The 14,039-nt window shown below is 41.4% G+C and overlaps 1 protein-coding gene across 3 annotated transcripts; it reads left to right on the top strand.

Annotated features, from left to right (window-relative positions):
- Positions 1,087 to 4,867, top strand: LOC104711146 (zinc finger BED domain-containing protein RICESLEEPER 2-like). 3 transcript variants are annotated; one of them, XM_019230140.1, is made up of 4 exons: positions 1,087 to 2,093; positions 2,557 to 2,740; positions 4,493 to 4,613; positions 4,700 to 4,867. In XM_019230140.1, exon 1 carries the CDS (start codon positions 1,143 to 1,145, stop codon positions 1,785 to 1,787), a length of 645 nt encoding a protein of 214 aa, XP_019085685.1. In that variant the 5' UTR covers positions 1,087 to 1,142; the 3' UTR covers positions 1,788 to 2,093; positions 2,557 to 2,740; positions 4,493 to 4,613; positions 4,700 to 4,867. The 3 variants fall into 3 exon arrangements, with proteins under 3 accessions (XP_019085685.1, XP_019085684.1, XP_010426130.1); XM_019230139.1 differs by having other exon boundaries at positions 2,557 to 4,190; positions 4,275 to 4,613; XM_010427828.2 differs by having other exon boundaries at positions 1,786 to 2,093; positions 2,557 to 4,190; positions 4,275 to 4,613.

Raw genomic sequence — 14,039 nt, 5'->3', positions numbered from 1 at the left:
AATCTTAATTAAGTTTTTCTAATGGCAATTGAATGTAATTTTTTTCACATTTAAGGTTAGTTTCAAATTTGTACTTCCCAATTAATATAGTAGGATACACTGTAAATCGTTTTCTTTATAAATAAAAATTTTAAGTTCACCAAAAAATTAAAACAAACTGCATAGTAAATGGCGTGATGTGTTATTGATGATTATTTTTATTACTCATAATGGTAAAACATAGAAAAATATATATTGTTTTTTTTTTAAAAAGATCAACCAATCTAAAGAGTTATTAAAACATTTCCATTGGTAGCTTTACCCACAAAAACAGTAATTACATTTTTTTAATAGTTTAATCACATTAATTAGTTTTTTTAAACGGAATAGAATCAAACAAACTAAATCGAAGAAACGTTAGTTTTATGAAAACCAAACAGAATCGAACACCAACCCAAAACCGAACTAAACCTGGAATCCCCACCATTTTTTTATGTAACAAAATTAATAACTCTAAATCAATAATAACAAAATGAAGTTTACTTTAACAAAAGAAAAAACAAAACAAAACAAAATGAAGTTTATCAATAAATATAACAAATACATAGAAAACCTGAAAAATGTATATTTTCAAAACGAATTGATTTCTAGAATTTGAATTAGTAAAAAAGACAGAGTATTTGGTTAATGGTTTCCGAGTCCATTCATCCGGAAATGAAATTAGAGAACAAAAATCATTTAAGAACGATTATTGATCCGAGTTACATATATCTTTGGCCTAAAGACAAGTTATATATACCATATGATGGGTTTTGTTGTCATTTTTCCAAATCAGAATAGATCTTCGTAAATGAGAAGATAGTGTTCGACGACGTATATATAATATCGATAGCCTACAAAGGAGAAGACAGAAGAGTAATAAATTTGACTTATACGGCGACGTATCGATACAAAGCCTAAAAAGGTTTTGTACCTTGTGGTTCAATTCACGTTGCCCATCATTACATGTCCGTCGTTTTCCTCAGCGGAGACGACACGCAATACTTAGCTTCGACGCTAACACACATTTTCCCACAGTCTCCCTCAAAGTAACAAGTAAAAGCTAACCTTTCTCTTTATTAGTACTATTATTCATCCTGTATAGCTTAAACAATTCAAATTTAATGGCAATTTCCACCGGCGCCGTCGAGTTTCTCCGGAGACGGCTCCTCCCAACGACGCTTATCCACGTCACGGCTCTAGACGGGATCGTTAACGTTAATTCCCTCTTCTCGCTTGCTCTTTTCCTCGGCCTCACCACAAGTGGAAACATCACTTTCCCGGTTTCATCCTCATCCGCGGCCGAGAGCCAACATCTCCGCAGGTGTATCGCCGCAAAAGGTAATGCATTAGCGGAGAGGTTAGTCTCAAGCCATGTTTACTCCTTCAGCTTCTTCCTCTTTTCCAGCCTCATCGCTATGTCTCTCAAGCAAGCAATCAGGACAACAACAACAACAACAAGGAACGGGAATGTTGTGGTGGAGGAGGAGGAGGCGCGTGTGCTAAAAGCAGGAGAAGGGCGTGTGAACTTGGCAGCTTTGAGGGTTGGGATCGTTTCTTCGTGCGTTGCGTCGGTTTTGGGATGTGGTTTCTTGACAATGGGGTTAGTGGATCTTGTTCAGCTCAAACTTGGACCTTTGGAGTGTAAGAGAAGCTTTCATGCACTTGCGGCTATTGTTGTCCTTGTTAGGGATGTCAACTGGGCTCTAAAACCATGGGCTGTCCAGTCCAAATTAATTTGGACTGGTTTTAGTTATTACCAAATTTAAAACAGTCAAATGGGCCTAAAACTAATTTAGTCCATTGATATACGGTCCAAACTAGTTTGGACGTGGGCCGTCCAATAACCCTAAAAAAAATTAGGGTTTTTACAATTTGGGGGAAACTTTTTTTTTTCATTTCGCCTCTTTCTCTCTTTCTCCTCTTTCTCTCTCAGCCTCTCAGGCGATAAAAATTAGGGTTTTTACTTCAAATCATCTCGATCTATTTCAAATCATCTTGATCTACTTCAAATCATTTCGATTTCTCCTCTGCGGCTCTTCTTCTCGTGATCTCGTCATCTCGATTTGTATAAGGTAAACACTAGGGTTGTAAACTTGTAAACGTACAGATTTGATTTTGATTTCTCGAGTGGGTTTGTGGGTTTGTGGGTTTTTGGGTTTCTCGAGTGTTTTGATTTTGATTTTTCAGTTTCTGGGTTTACTCTAACACAAACGTACATATTTGGTTTTGATTTTGATACTTTGCTTTAGTCAGATTTTGATTGGAAATGTTTTAGACTTGATGAGCTTGTTATGTACTTATGTGTGCTTGTATGTGTTTGTTATGTGTCCGTATATGATCCAAGCGAGAGCTTGTTATGTGTTTTAGTTTATGAGCTTGTTATGAGTTCATTGTTTATGAGCTTGTTATGAGTTCATTGTTTCTGTGAAAACGCTTCATTGTTTATGTGTTTTAGCTTTAGTGTTTACTTCGATTTCTTAAAGGTGTTCATTGTCTCACGTTTTTTATGTTCATTGTTTGTATATTTTTGAACAGATGGACAAAACACTGAGCTTGTGTGATGATAACTACATCGTGAGTGATACTGAATGGGATCGACATATGATGGAAGAAGAAAACAATCTGATGGACGATGAAAACAATCCGGTGGATGATGAAAACAATCCGGTGGACGATGAATCTCTCATGGGTGAATCATCTCATGCTCAAGGGAAAAGAGGTAAACGTAGACATTCAAGGTGTTGGAAAAATTTCACTATTATTGGAGAGAAAGATAAAGATGGTAAATATCATATTATATGCAACCACTGCAAGCATAATTATCACTTGAATCTTGATAGGAATGGAACAACTACTTTGCTTAGGCATATGAAAACTTGTTCCAAAACTCCTGGTAGTACTCCTAGTGCTCATAGTCGAAAGATTGATATGATGGTGTTCCGTGAGTTGATTGCTGTTGCGATTATTGAGCATGATCTTCCTTACACATTTGTTGAATATAGAAGGATTAGGGAAGCTTTTGCATATGTCAATCCGAGTATTGAGTTTTGGAGTAGGAATACTGCAGTTGCTGATGTTCTGAAAATTTCTGAGAAGGAGAAAAACAAACTGAAGCAGATTTTGAGTGAAATTCCGGGTAGAGTTTGTTTTACCACTGATTTGTGGAGAGCTATAACCGTGGAAGGGTATATGTGTTTAACTGCGCATTACATTGATGCAAATTGGAACTTGCAAGCCAAAATAATATCTTTTTGTGCTTTTCCTCCACCACATTCTGGGGTTGCATTGGGTATGAAGTTGATTGAGTTGTTGAAAGCTTGGGGGGTTAGATAAGAAGGTATTTTCTATTACTGTAGACAATGCTTCATCGAATGATAATATGCAAGGAGTTGTGAAAAGGCAACTTAGAAAGGATTTGGTCTGTGGGGGAGAGTTTTTTCATGTAAGGTGTGTAGCTCATATATTGAATCTTATAGTTCAAGATGGGTTAGATCTTATAGAGAAAGCTTTGGATAAAATTAGGGAAAGTGTCAAGTTTGTTAGGATTTCAGAGTCTCGAGAACAGATGTTCCAAGGGTGTGTTGAAACTGTTGGGATTCATACTAAAGCTGGTCTTGTTATGGACGTGAGAACACGTTGGAACTCAACCCATCTAATGTTGTCTAGAGCGATCCAATTTAAAGATGTGCTGCGTAATCTTTCTGAAGTAGAGCCGAGTTATAAGTGGTTTCCGTCTGAATTGGAGTGGTCTAGAGCAGAGCTTATATGCGAGTTCTTGAGGCTATTTGATGAAATAACAAAAATTGTTTCAGGCTCTAAATATCCTACTGCGAATATGTACTTTATGCAAGTTTGGAAAATTGAAAGTTGGCTTAGAGTTCATGCAACATCTGAGGATGAGACCATTTGTGAAATGGTGGATACCATGAAGATGAAGTTTGACAAATATTGGAAAGACTACAGTGATATACTTGCGATTGCTGCTGTTTTGTATCCAAGGTTGAAGTTGACTTGTTTAGAATACTGCTTTAGCACTTTAGATCCATCAACTAGCAAGTCTAAGGTTGATCACATCCGCAAGAAGATAGAAAAGCTGTATGGAGTTTATAAGAAGAATACTGTGAACACTGCTGCAACTTCACAAGTTATGGAGGATAATCTACCATGGTGTAAGTAACTTATTATGTTCTGTTCTTTTCGTATTGTCACATAATATTTATCAGTTCTCTTATGTTCGTTTTCATATTATGTAGGGCTTTTATGCATTTGTTTCTCAAAAAGCTGGAACAGGAAAATCGGCTCTAGATATGTACTTGGATGAACCAGCTTTGGATATGGTTGCGTTCCAGAGTTTGGATGTCTTGAAGTATTGGAAAGATAATGCAGCACGTTTTAAAGAGTTGTCTCGCATGGCATGTGATGTACTTTGCATATGATGTCTTGATAGTTTTGTTATGTTTTCATTTGATAGGTGGAACCGAGTTTCTTGAGGAAGATGAAGAAGAAAAAGAAGAAGGAGAAGAAAGAGAAGAAGAAGGGGAGGAAGGAGAAGGTGTAAGAAAGAGGACCAGAGTTACTTAGAACTTTAGAAGGTACTTCTTATAACTTGTCGATACTGTCTTTATAAATTGTCGATTTGTTAATGTCATTGATCAGGATCTTATGTTTGTTTTCGTAGAATCCGATGGAGGGAGATCAGATGGAGGGAAGAAAAAGCCTAGTCATATGTTTGTTTTCGTGATTGCTTCAGGCTTCAGCTATCGAGTATTAGTGTATTACTGTATTATGAATTTATGACTTTATGAGTTTATGATTGTGAGTTTATGAATTTATGAGTTTATGAGATTATGAGATTATGAATTTATAAACCTTTAGCTTTATAATTATGAGTTTATAAACCTCTAGCTTTATAATTATGAGTTTATGAGATTATGAATTTTGCTTCAATCTGCAACCAATGGACAGACCAATTGGTCATGGTCCTATTTGGTTTGGACAGATTTGGGTGTGGGTGTATTTGGGCATTGACCCATAAATAACCATAAATGGTATGTGTCCAAATGGACATGCCCATTTGGTTATGGTCAGACCAATTTACAACCCTACTGATACAGAGGAAAAACGAGACCAAGAAGAACGAAATCAAAACCGAGCAGAGTTTGAAACTTGAAGGGAATGCGGTTGAGGGTTCTTTGGCTGAGTCTCTGTTAAAGCTTAGGAGAGTTGGTAAAGGAGAAACCAATGGTGGTGTTAGTGAGAAGCTTTTGAAAAGCTACAGTGTAAGCGCGAGAAAGTTTACAAGAAGAGAGGATGGTAAAAGAACCTTGGAGGGAGGAGGGAAAATGGAATTGAAGTTGGCAGAGGAAGTAGGTTCCTTGGGGCCAAAGAGTTGAGCGGTGAAGGAAGAAGACGATGATGATCCAACTCTTCCTTTACCCTCCATTATTACTAGGAGATATGTGTTATCAACTAATCACGTAGAAGGAAGTGAAAAGAGAAGATGATGAAGAATGTAGTATAATGAGGTGTGTAGCCACAACAAGATCATGGGTGTATATATAGGCAAATAGACAATGCTACAATGATAATAAAAGAAGTCAAAAGAACAAAAACTTAAGCCTTTTTACCGATTTTAGACTTAGTCCCCACCACTATGCTGATATAGAAAAACATTACCATTTTGTGTAAGTTTCCAACCTTTGTTGATCACAAAGAGCCAAACAAAATTGTACTTGAGCTTATTTAGTCCACTGGTGTCTTAATTGTTTTCAAAAAGAAGATTTTGGCGGAAGATCTTAACATCAATTTCATAGATTTCACCAGTAATGTCACATTAATAAAGAACGGTCAATGATCCCAAACTAAATGGTCTTCTTGTCCCGTCAAGTGGATGATGCCATAATGTATAGAAACATTCTACAGATTAACAACATAGCATCGTGAAATATATTATTAACTAGATTAGAACCCGTCCGATGTGCGGGTTTAGAATTTTTAAAATAAAATAAAATTTAACAAATAATATAAAGTAAGTATTCTAGTAAGTAAACACTATCTATAAAAGTAAATAGAAACACCGAAGTGTCCAATGTAAATATCTGGTGTAAAAAGTGCAACTCTGCGGTTGAAACTATTAATCACATTTTTCTTGAATGCCCTCACTCGTGGGAAGTTTATGATTTATCTCTAACTTCGGTCTCATCAGAGGGTTTTCCATATGAGTCGGTGTATTCAAATTTGGATTTTGTTTTCTGGAGGGATGTACAGGGTGATCCTGATCAACTTCTTCAATTACCTTGATTATTATGGGCAATCTGGAAGGCCATAAATAAATAAATGTTTTTAAGGTTTAGAGATCGAGACGAATGATATAATTGCTCAGGCTTTGGACGATAATTTAGCTTGGAAAGAGGCGCTATCTTTTGCGACAGTCATGTTAGCTCCATCTCCGTCCTCGGATGTCCAGGTTTCTTCACCTTGTTGTCAAATTGATGGTTCTTGGAAAGCAACCAATGAGCATTCATGATTGGGCTGGTGATGTTGCGTTGATGAGGAGCGAACCTTATTGTTGGGGTTCAAGTGTCTAAGACGGAGCCCCTCCCCCTGTATTAAGAGTTAGAAGCGTTGTTGTGGGCCATAGAGCGGATACATGTTGAGTTACTCACTATGGTGCATTCCCTAAATATTGGCCATCCTTCTTTAACTTGCTTGATGACTTTAATTCGCTGGAGTTTTTTCCACTATTCTCCATCTCTTAGATCCCACATGCGACAAATTCGAAGGCGGATTGTCCTGCCCGTGCTTCGCATTCTCTTATCTCTGAAGTTTCTTTTGTAAACCCCTTCTGATGTGAGCGCCGAGCGGCTAAGCGTCTGACAACTCTCTAATTTGAATGTTTTTAGCATCTTTTTTTGTCCATATTTTGCATTGTTCATACCTTTAACTTAGCATTTTTAGGTCATTAACTGTAGGAATTCACTTTTAGACCATTTATGGTGTTGCATTTTTGCATTTGCATGTTTTGGAAAACAGGTGCTAAAGAGCCTAAAATGGGGAAAAACAAGGACAAACCCGAGCATGTACCCGAAGGAGCCATCGAGCTGGAAGAACAAGTCCGAACACCAACACGATCGAGGAGGATCCAAGAGCAAGAAGAACACCCAAATATCTACCTGAGGAGTAATCCGACTTCATCCTCGTGTACCCCATCGAGTAGACCATCGGGCAGGTCTGGGAAGCTAGGTCAAAGGGGTTTCCATATATAAATCCCTCCTCTCCTAACTCGCAAACGAGCATGCCGCAGACCCTCAAACCAGAGAGCGAGAGCTTCTGTGAGAGATCTGAGCGACTCAAACACTTTTCCCTTTTGTTTTTAGATTTATCTCATAACTTTTTATCATTTTCTTTAGATTTCTATCCTGTATTCTTTCTACTCTACTCTAGCGTTTATTATAATGCAATTTTCATTCTCATTTGTTTTTTTGTTTCTTGTTATTATGTCCGAGTAGTGTAGTAAAGTTTCTAGGGATGTGATAGATGATTTTGTGTTCTTGATCGGTTAGGATGCCTTAGTTTGATTGTGTGTATTTGATAGATTTCCTTCTAGGTTGGTGTTCTTAATGCTGTCAACAGACCGAGAGGTTGAGATTAGATCTAAGGTGTTTTACCACCGAGAGGTGTAGATGAGATGCTTGAATCAACCAATGCTAGAGGTTTACTCACTTAGCCTAAGAGATTAGATGAGTAAGGGGTTTACTGACAATAATGAATCGGATCTTAATGCCTGATTGGTCATGTTTCTCCAACGAGAGTTGGATAGGGGAGTGATCAAGGTTGATTGTTTCTAGTGCGAGAGTGTGTTAACAAGGTTTTAGAGATTCATTGTCTAGGAAATATTTGCTTGAGGCATGTAAGGCATTTGTACTGGTCAAGAATACTTAGGATTCGATTACCCCGTCCTTAGAAGCTTTCATATTTTAGTTGCTTGCATTTTCTTTCATTANTCCGAGTAGTGTAGTAAAGTTTCTAGGGATGTGATAGATGATTTTGTGTTCTTGATCGGTTAGGATGCCTTAGTTTGATTGTGTGTANGAGTTGTTCATATCCCATTTGCTTACTCGATCACCCCACCCGATCCTGTGCTCGAATGCTTGCATCAAGTGCTTAGGTCGTGTGGTTCTTTGTTTAATTTCTTTTCTATTATCACTTTAGGATTGTTAGTCTAAAACCCTATTTGCTTGGCTTGACTTGTACTGTTCTAATCATATCCTTCCTGCTAGTAATTAACAAACATTTGGATTGATAACCCTTTATACTACAACTGCATAGGGAATTGATACCCTGGGTGAAAACCTGTCTATCAATTTGGCACCGTTGCCTTTTGGTTGTGTTTATTTTGCTACGTTTAGGATTTCAGCACTTGCTAGATCAAGTTATTTTGTTTATATTGGTTCGGAAACTAACTTGTTTGCTTTCGCTCTTGTCTGTTTTGATTCTCATGTACAACCCAAGCACCCACCCGACCTGTCACTCGATTACCTGGATCGAGTTGAGCCTCGTGTACACACTCGGACATCTACCTGTGCATGCAAACACGATCCAGAGGTAGCTAGAACCTGAGTCCTTTCATCGATAACATTGACAGACCAAGGCTACTCAGACAGCAACAAGCTCAACAACCGCAACCAGCAATCATTGAGGAGACAATGAACAATCAGAACGGTCCACCAGCTCCTCAAGAAAGGACCAACATAGGAGCAGGGGATGCTCCATCTACTCACACTCAAAGGAATGACATTGTGTCACCTGCTGTGCAGAACAACAATTTTGAGATCAAGAGTAGTCTCATCCAAATGATACAGAGTAACAAGTTTCATGGATTGCCAATGGAGGACCCATTGGATCATCTGGATGAATGTGATCGGCTCTGTAGCCTCACCAAGATCAATGGAGTTAGAGAGGATGGATTCAAACTCAGGCTCTTCCCATTCTCTTTGGGAGACAAAGCACACATCTGGGAGAAATCACTCCCCAAGGAGTCCATCTCCACTTGGGAAGCGTGCAAGAAGGCATTCCTGGCCAAATTCTTCTCCAACTCCAAAACCGCAAGGCTGAGAAATGACATTTCCAGTTTTGTTCAGAAGAACAATGAGACGTTTAGTGAAGCTTGGGAACGTTTCAAGGGATACACTACCCGATGTCCACACCATGGCTTCAGCAATGCTTCATTGCTGAGTACACTTTACCGAGGAGTGGTCCCCAAGATACAGATGTTGCTGGACACCGCAAGTAATGGTAACTTCCTCAACAAGGATGTTGATGAAGCTTGGACCCTAGTGAAGAACTTGGCTCAATCTGATGGGAACTACAATGAGGAGTACGATCGCACTGTGCGATCTACAGGAGAGGAAGATGCCAAGTACAAGAGGGACATGAAAGCCCTCAATGACAAGCTTGATAAACTACTCAACCAGCAGCAGCATGTTCATGCAATATCAGAGGAAGAGCAGTTTCTACAACAAGATGGGGAGACTATACAGATAGAGGATGTTAACTACATCAACAACCAGGGAGGTTACAACAAAGGGTACAACAATGTCAAGCCGAATCCGAATCTGTCTTATCAGAACCTGAATGTTGCCAATCCTCAGGACCAAACTTACCCATCTGGAGTTCAAGGGAACCAGGTACAACAGAAGCCTTCTGTCCATTACAATCAAGGATATGCACCGAAGCAACAGTACTCTGGAAACTACAACCAACCACCTGGATTCCAACAGCATCAAGGCCAGCAGAACCAATCACAGGAAGCTGAGTTACGCGGCCTACTTCAGCAAATGATTCAGAATCAGGCTTCAACAGCTATGGACACCGCAAAACGTTTTGCGGAGTTGAGCAACAAGATAGACTTAGGGTACAATGATTTGAACGCCAAGTACGAATCGCTTAGCACTTAGCTGAGGTACCTAGAGGGTCATCACAACAACCAACCAGCTCTAAAGATCAACCAACTCCCAGGTAAAGCTGTTCAGAACCCTAAGGATTATGCAACTGCCCAAGCAATCTTCTTTGATGATGACTATGAGGAATACCTCACTGGGGACAGTGATGATCAAGATGGGGAGGATATGGATCACCCAATGATAAACGAGGCCAAGTACTATATATCCGAGTATGAACCCAAGCCTTCACCCGAGGAGACTGATCGAGTTGATGATCGAGCACTGGTTCGAGAATCACAAATCGAAGAACCACCCGAAGCTGAACCCGATGACCTACCCGATGATGGTGATCGGTTGATACCTCGAGTAGATGTTGAGATGAGAGATCAACCTCAACCACCTATAGCAAAGGAAGGGGAGCTAGAGAAAAGGTTCAACGCTGCACTTGACATACAGTTGGAGGTGCTTGCAGAGCGTATGGCTAAGCATAAAGCTCCACCTCCTAAGCTTTTGCCACCACACAAACTTCAAGAGGAATCTGCCAAGGAGGCAGCTTGGCTGGAGAATGAGGTTAAGGAGGTTGTCAAGGAGATTGGGTTTGAGATTATCAGGAGTGGAGTGTGTTTAGATCTTGAGCTGCGAATCGAGGAAAAATTAGAAGATCCCGGCTCCTTTACTTTGCCGTGCTCGATAGGACTTCGGATCTTCAAGAATTGTTTGTGCGACCTTGGAGCTTCAGTTAGCATTATGCCGCTGTCAGTAGCCAACAAGATGGGATTCACCAGTTTTAAACCAAGCAGTCTGTATTTGGTTCTAGCTGATAGAACAGTCAGACATCCGATTGGGATCCTGGAAAATCTGCCTCTCAGGATTGGAAGAATGGAAGTCCCTACTGACTTTATGATCCTTGACATCGATAAGGAACCAGACGATCCACTTATCCTAGGAAGACCATTCTTGGCAACAGTTGGTGTTGTGATCGAGGTAAAGCAAGGCAATATCATAATAGAACATGGTGAGCACTTCAAGATGGAGTTTGATGTGAAGAAGGGAATTAAGAGGCCAACCATTGATGGTCAAGCTTTTTCCACTAAGACCAAGCAGAGGAAAGTCAAGCATATTGAGGAGGTCAACACCACATTTGCCTTGGAACCTGGACAAAACCTGGAGAATCAGTTGAACCAGCCTGCTATTGTGGAGAGGATTCCAGAACCTCTTCCACCTGGATCCCATGCTTAAGGAGCATGAAGAGTCAAGCTTAGTGACTTTAAACAAGCTCACTTTGGAGGAAGTCCCAAAGGTATCTTTTGTTTTGTTTTAATTTTGATTTATTTGTTTTATCTTATTTTCTATTTTTGAATTTTCATTAAAAAAAATGGAAAAGCAAAAGAGGAAATTGGGAAACTCGAGGCTCAACCCGACACCGTACTCGACGCGCCTGATCGTGTCCCTGCTCGGGTGGCGAGTGGAGTCCGAATTCCACAAGCCAAGCCCACTCTCGGTGAAGCCCACCAACCAAACCCTAGCTTATTTAAGGGTTTTGAAACCCTTCTCCCTCATTATCACCGATAAGTTGTCTCTCAACCCTAGAGTTTTTAGTTTCCATAGTTTCTATTCTCTATCAATCTCAAGTTTCTATTCAGTTTTCTTTGGGAACTAACCCTATTAACTTTGAAGCTTAGCTTTTCTTCTCAAGGATTCGACAATGGAGCCAATCGCGAAAACCTACCAAAGGAAGGGAAGAAGATCAGCCTCCACCGCTGCTACAACCGGAGGTGATGCCGTCGAACCTCGAGAGTCCCAAGGGACAGTTCGCATTCCCAACCGCTGGGTGAACGTTTTGCTTCCCCAACCCGATGCTTAATCCGATCCACCACCCGATCCGTTGCTCGAGTAACCGATCGAGTAGACCACAGAGTTCGCTCACCAAGTCCAATGGCGAGTGTCGTTTGCCGATCTCCTCGACGTAGGGACCTGTCTGCATCCGAGAGGACTGTTACCGACCCCATGGAGGTGGATTCTGATGCTGGTGGAGAAGAGCAAGGGGAGATCCAAACCTCTCGATCAAGGAGCAGAGCTGCGGTTGCAAGAGGGAAGAGACCAGCTTCAGAGAAGGCTGAAAGAGTAGCTGAGAGAGCAGCTGAGGAAGAGGATCGAGACTCAGAGGAGGAGAACCGTGAGAGAGAAGAGGAGCAGAGAGAGAGAACACGCCAAGCCTCGCGGAGGCTGAAACAGAAGGAGGTGGAGACTCCGGTAAAACTCTTCAAGGTTTTCTGGAAGATGAGCTTCGTTGGTACCCGATACCTTTACCGTGAGACAATGAAGCAGTTGGGCATCGCTAGAGATGTCGAGTTCCTGTTCGACATGTGCCACCTGGGCCATATGATGCGAGCTCACCTTGAAGCCTATGAGGAGGAGATGGTCCATTTTCTCTCCACACTTCGGTTGCATTACTTTGAGGACCACCCGACCCTACTACCCGATGGGGGGATCGGGTTCATCACCTTCTCTGTGAGGAACAAAGAGTACCGGCTCACTTTCAAGGAGATGGAGAAGCTGTATGGTTTCAAAGCTGGTAGTGGAGAAGGAATGGAGGTTGCAAAGGAGGAAATGAGGTCCCTATGGCTGAAAATATGAGACAAGCTCCCCTACAAGTCCACAAGCTCCAAATCCGCTCAAATAAGGAGCCCTGTCTTGAGGTATTTTCACAAGTCCCTTGCATGCACTCTTTTTGCTAGAAAAGAGACTGGGAATGTGAATGATCATGATCTCCAGCTGTTAGACATTGCATTGTGTGGAGTTTTGGATAATGCTAGGGATGGTACACCACTAGTAGGAGATGTAGCGGATACTAGTATGGTGTTTGTGCTGCTTGATCAATTCCTCTACCTCATATCATGGGCCATTAAGAGAAGAGAAGGAGGCGGAGAGATCTCCATTGGAGGACTGATTACACCAATTTTGGTGGCTTGCGATGTGCCCTTGAAGAGTGTAGTTCATAAACCGAGATGACTGGACGTAGACTACCTCGTGCTGGCGAGATTGTTGGCCTATGAGAGGCATAATAATATGTTGTTTTTCAAGTTCGTAAATCTAACCGCCGGAGCTGCCCAAATGATCCTACCTAATGTCATATGCACTAAGGTTCGGCTGGGAGACAACATCGACTTCGCACCACCTCTGGAGGAGCTGTACAACCCGGATGAGGAATCCAAAGCTGAGAAGAGAGAGGAAACCGGGCAAAGACAGGGAGATAGCTCGGAAGATTTCGATTTTGAGGAGTATGTGTGCTCTCAAAAGCAACCGGTTGGTGTGAGGGAAGCCCACAAGAGGATCGGATGGCTGAAGAGGATAAACAAGTTTTTGGTGAGGAAGGTAAAAGATCTTACCAGTTCAAGGAGCTGCAAGACAAGGCAAGCTGTGCCTCAGCCCCTACCTTGGCATACGCACCAACTTGGATGGGGAAAAGCGGACCGTTAGGAGGAACTCGAGGACTGCCACCTCCAGAACCTTACCGAGCATCATCATACGAGCCCCAAGCAGAGGGAGATGTCACTCGACCTGAAGCATCGCAGAGAAGCCATTCAGACACCTACCCGATGCTTAACCCGATGGGATACACAATGCCTTATCCGATGCACCCATCGAGCACCCAGTCGGGTGACTACTCAAGACTCTTCCCTCCGCCTTACCAGATGCCATTCACGATGTCGTATACGATGCACCCTGTGAGTGGCTACACGGATGATCATTTTGGACCTCTTCCGCCGTACCCGTCATACTACTCGATGCCCTACCCGATGAGCTACGCGATCCCACCTGTGATCAACCTCTCGGATGCTGGTCCGAGTAAGTCATCCGTGTGTATTTCTGAGCTCTCTGACGAGCAAACACCGGCACCTGCTGAAGCCAGAGACGACCCTGGCTACACGTTGGCGAGTATGGAGGCTGCTGCAACCTCCTTCTTCACCAACCCATGAGGTACCAATTTCATCCGATCCTTGTATATAACATTGCATTTAGTTTTCTTTTATTTTGTGTGATTCTTGGATTCTTTTTCCAACTTTTATTTACACA

This window comes from Camelina sativa, chromosome 9, assembly GCF_000633955.1.
Source record: "Camelina sativa cultivar DH55 chromosome 9, Cs, whole genome shotgun sequence".
Taxonomy (NCBI): Eukaryota; Viridiplantae; Streptophyta; class Magnoliopsida; order Brassicales; family Brassicaceae; genus Camelina; species Camelina sativa.
This window is presented reverse-complemented; position numbering and strand designations above follow the sequence as displayed.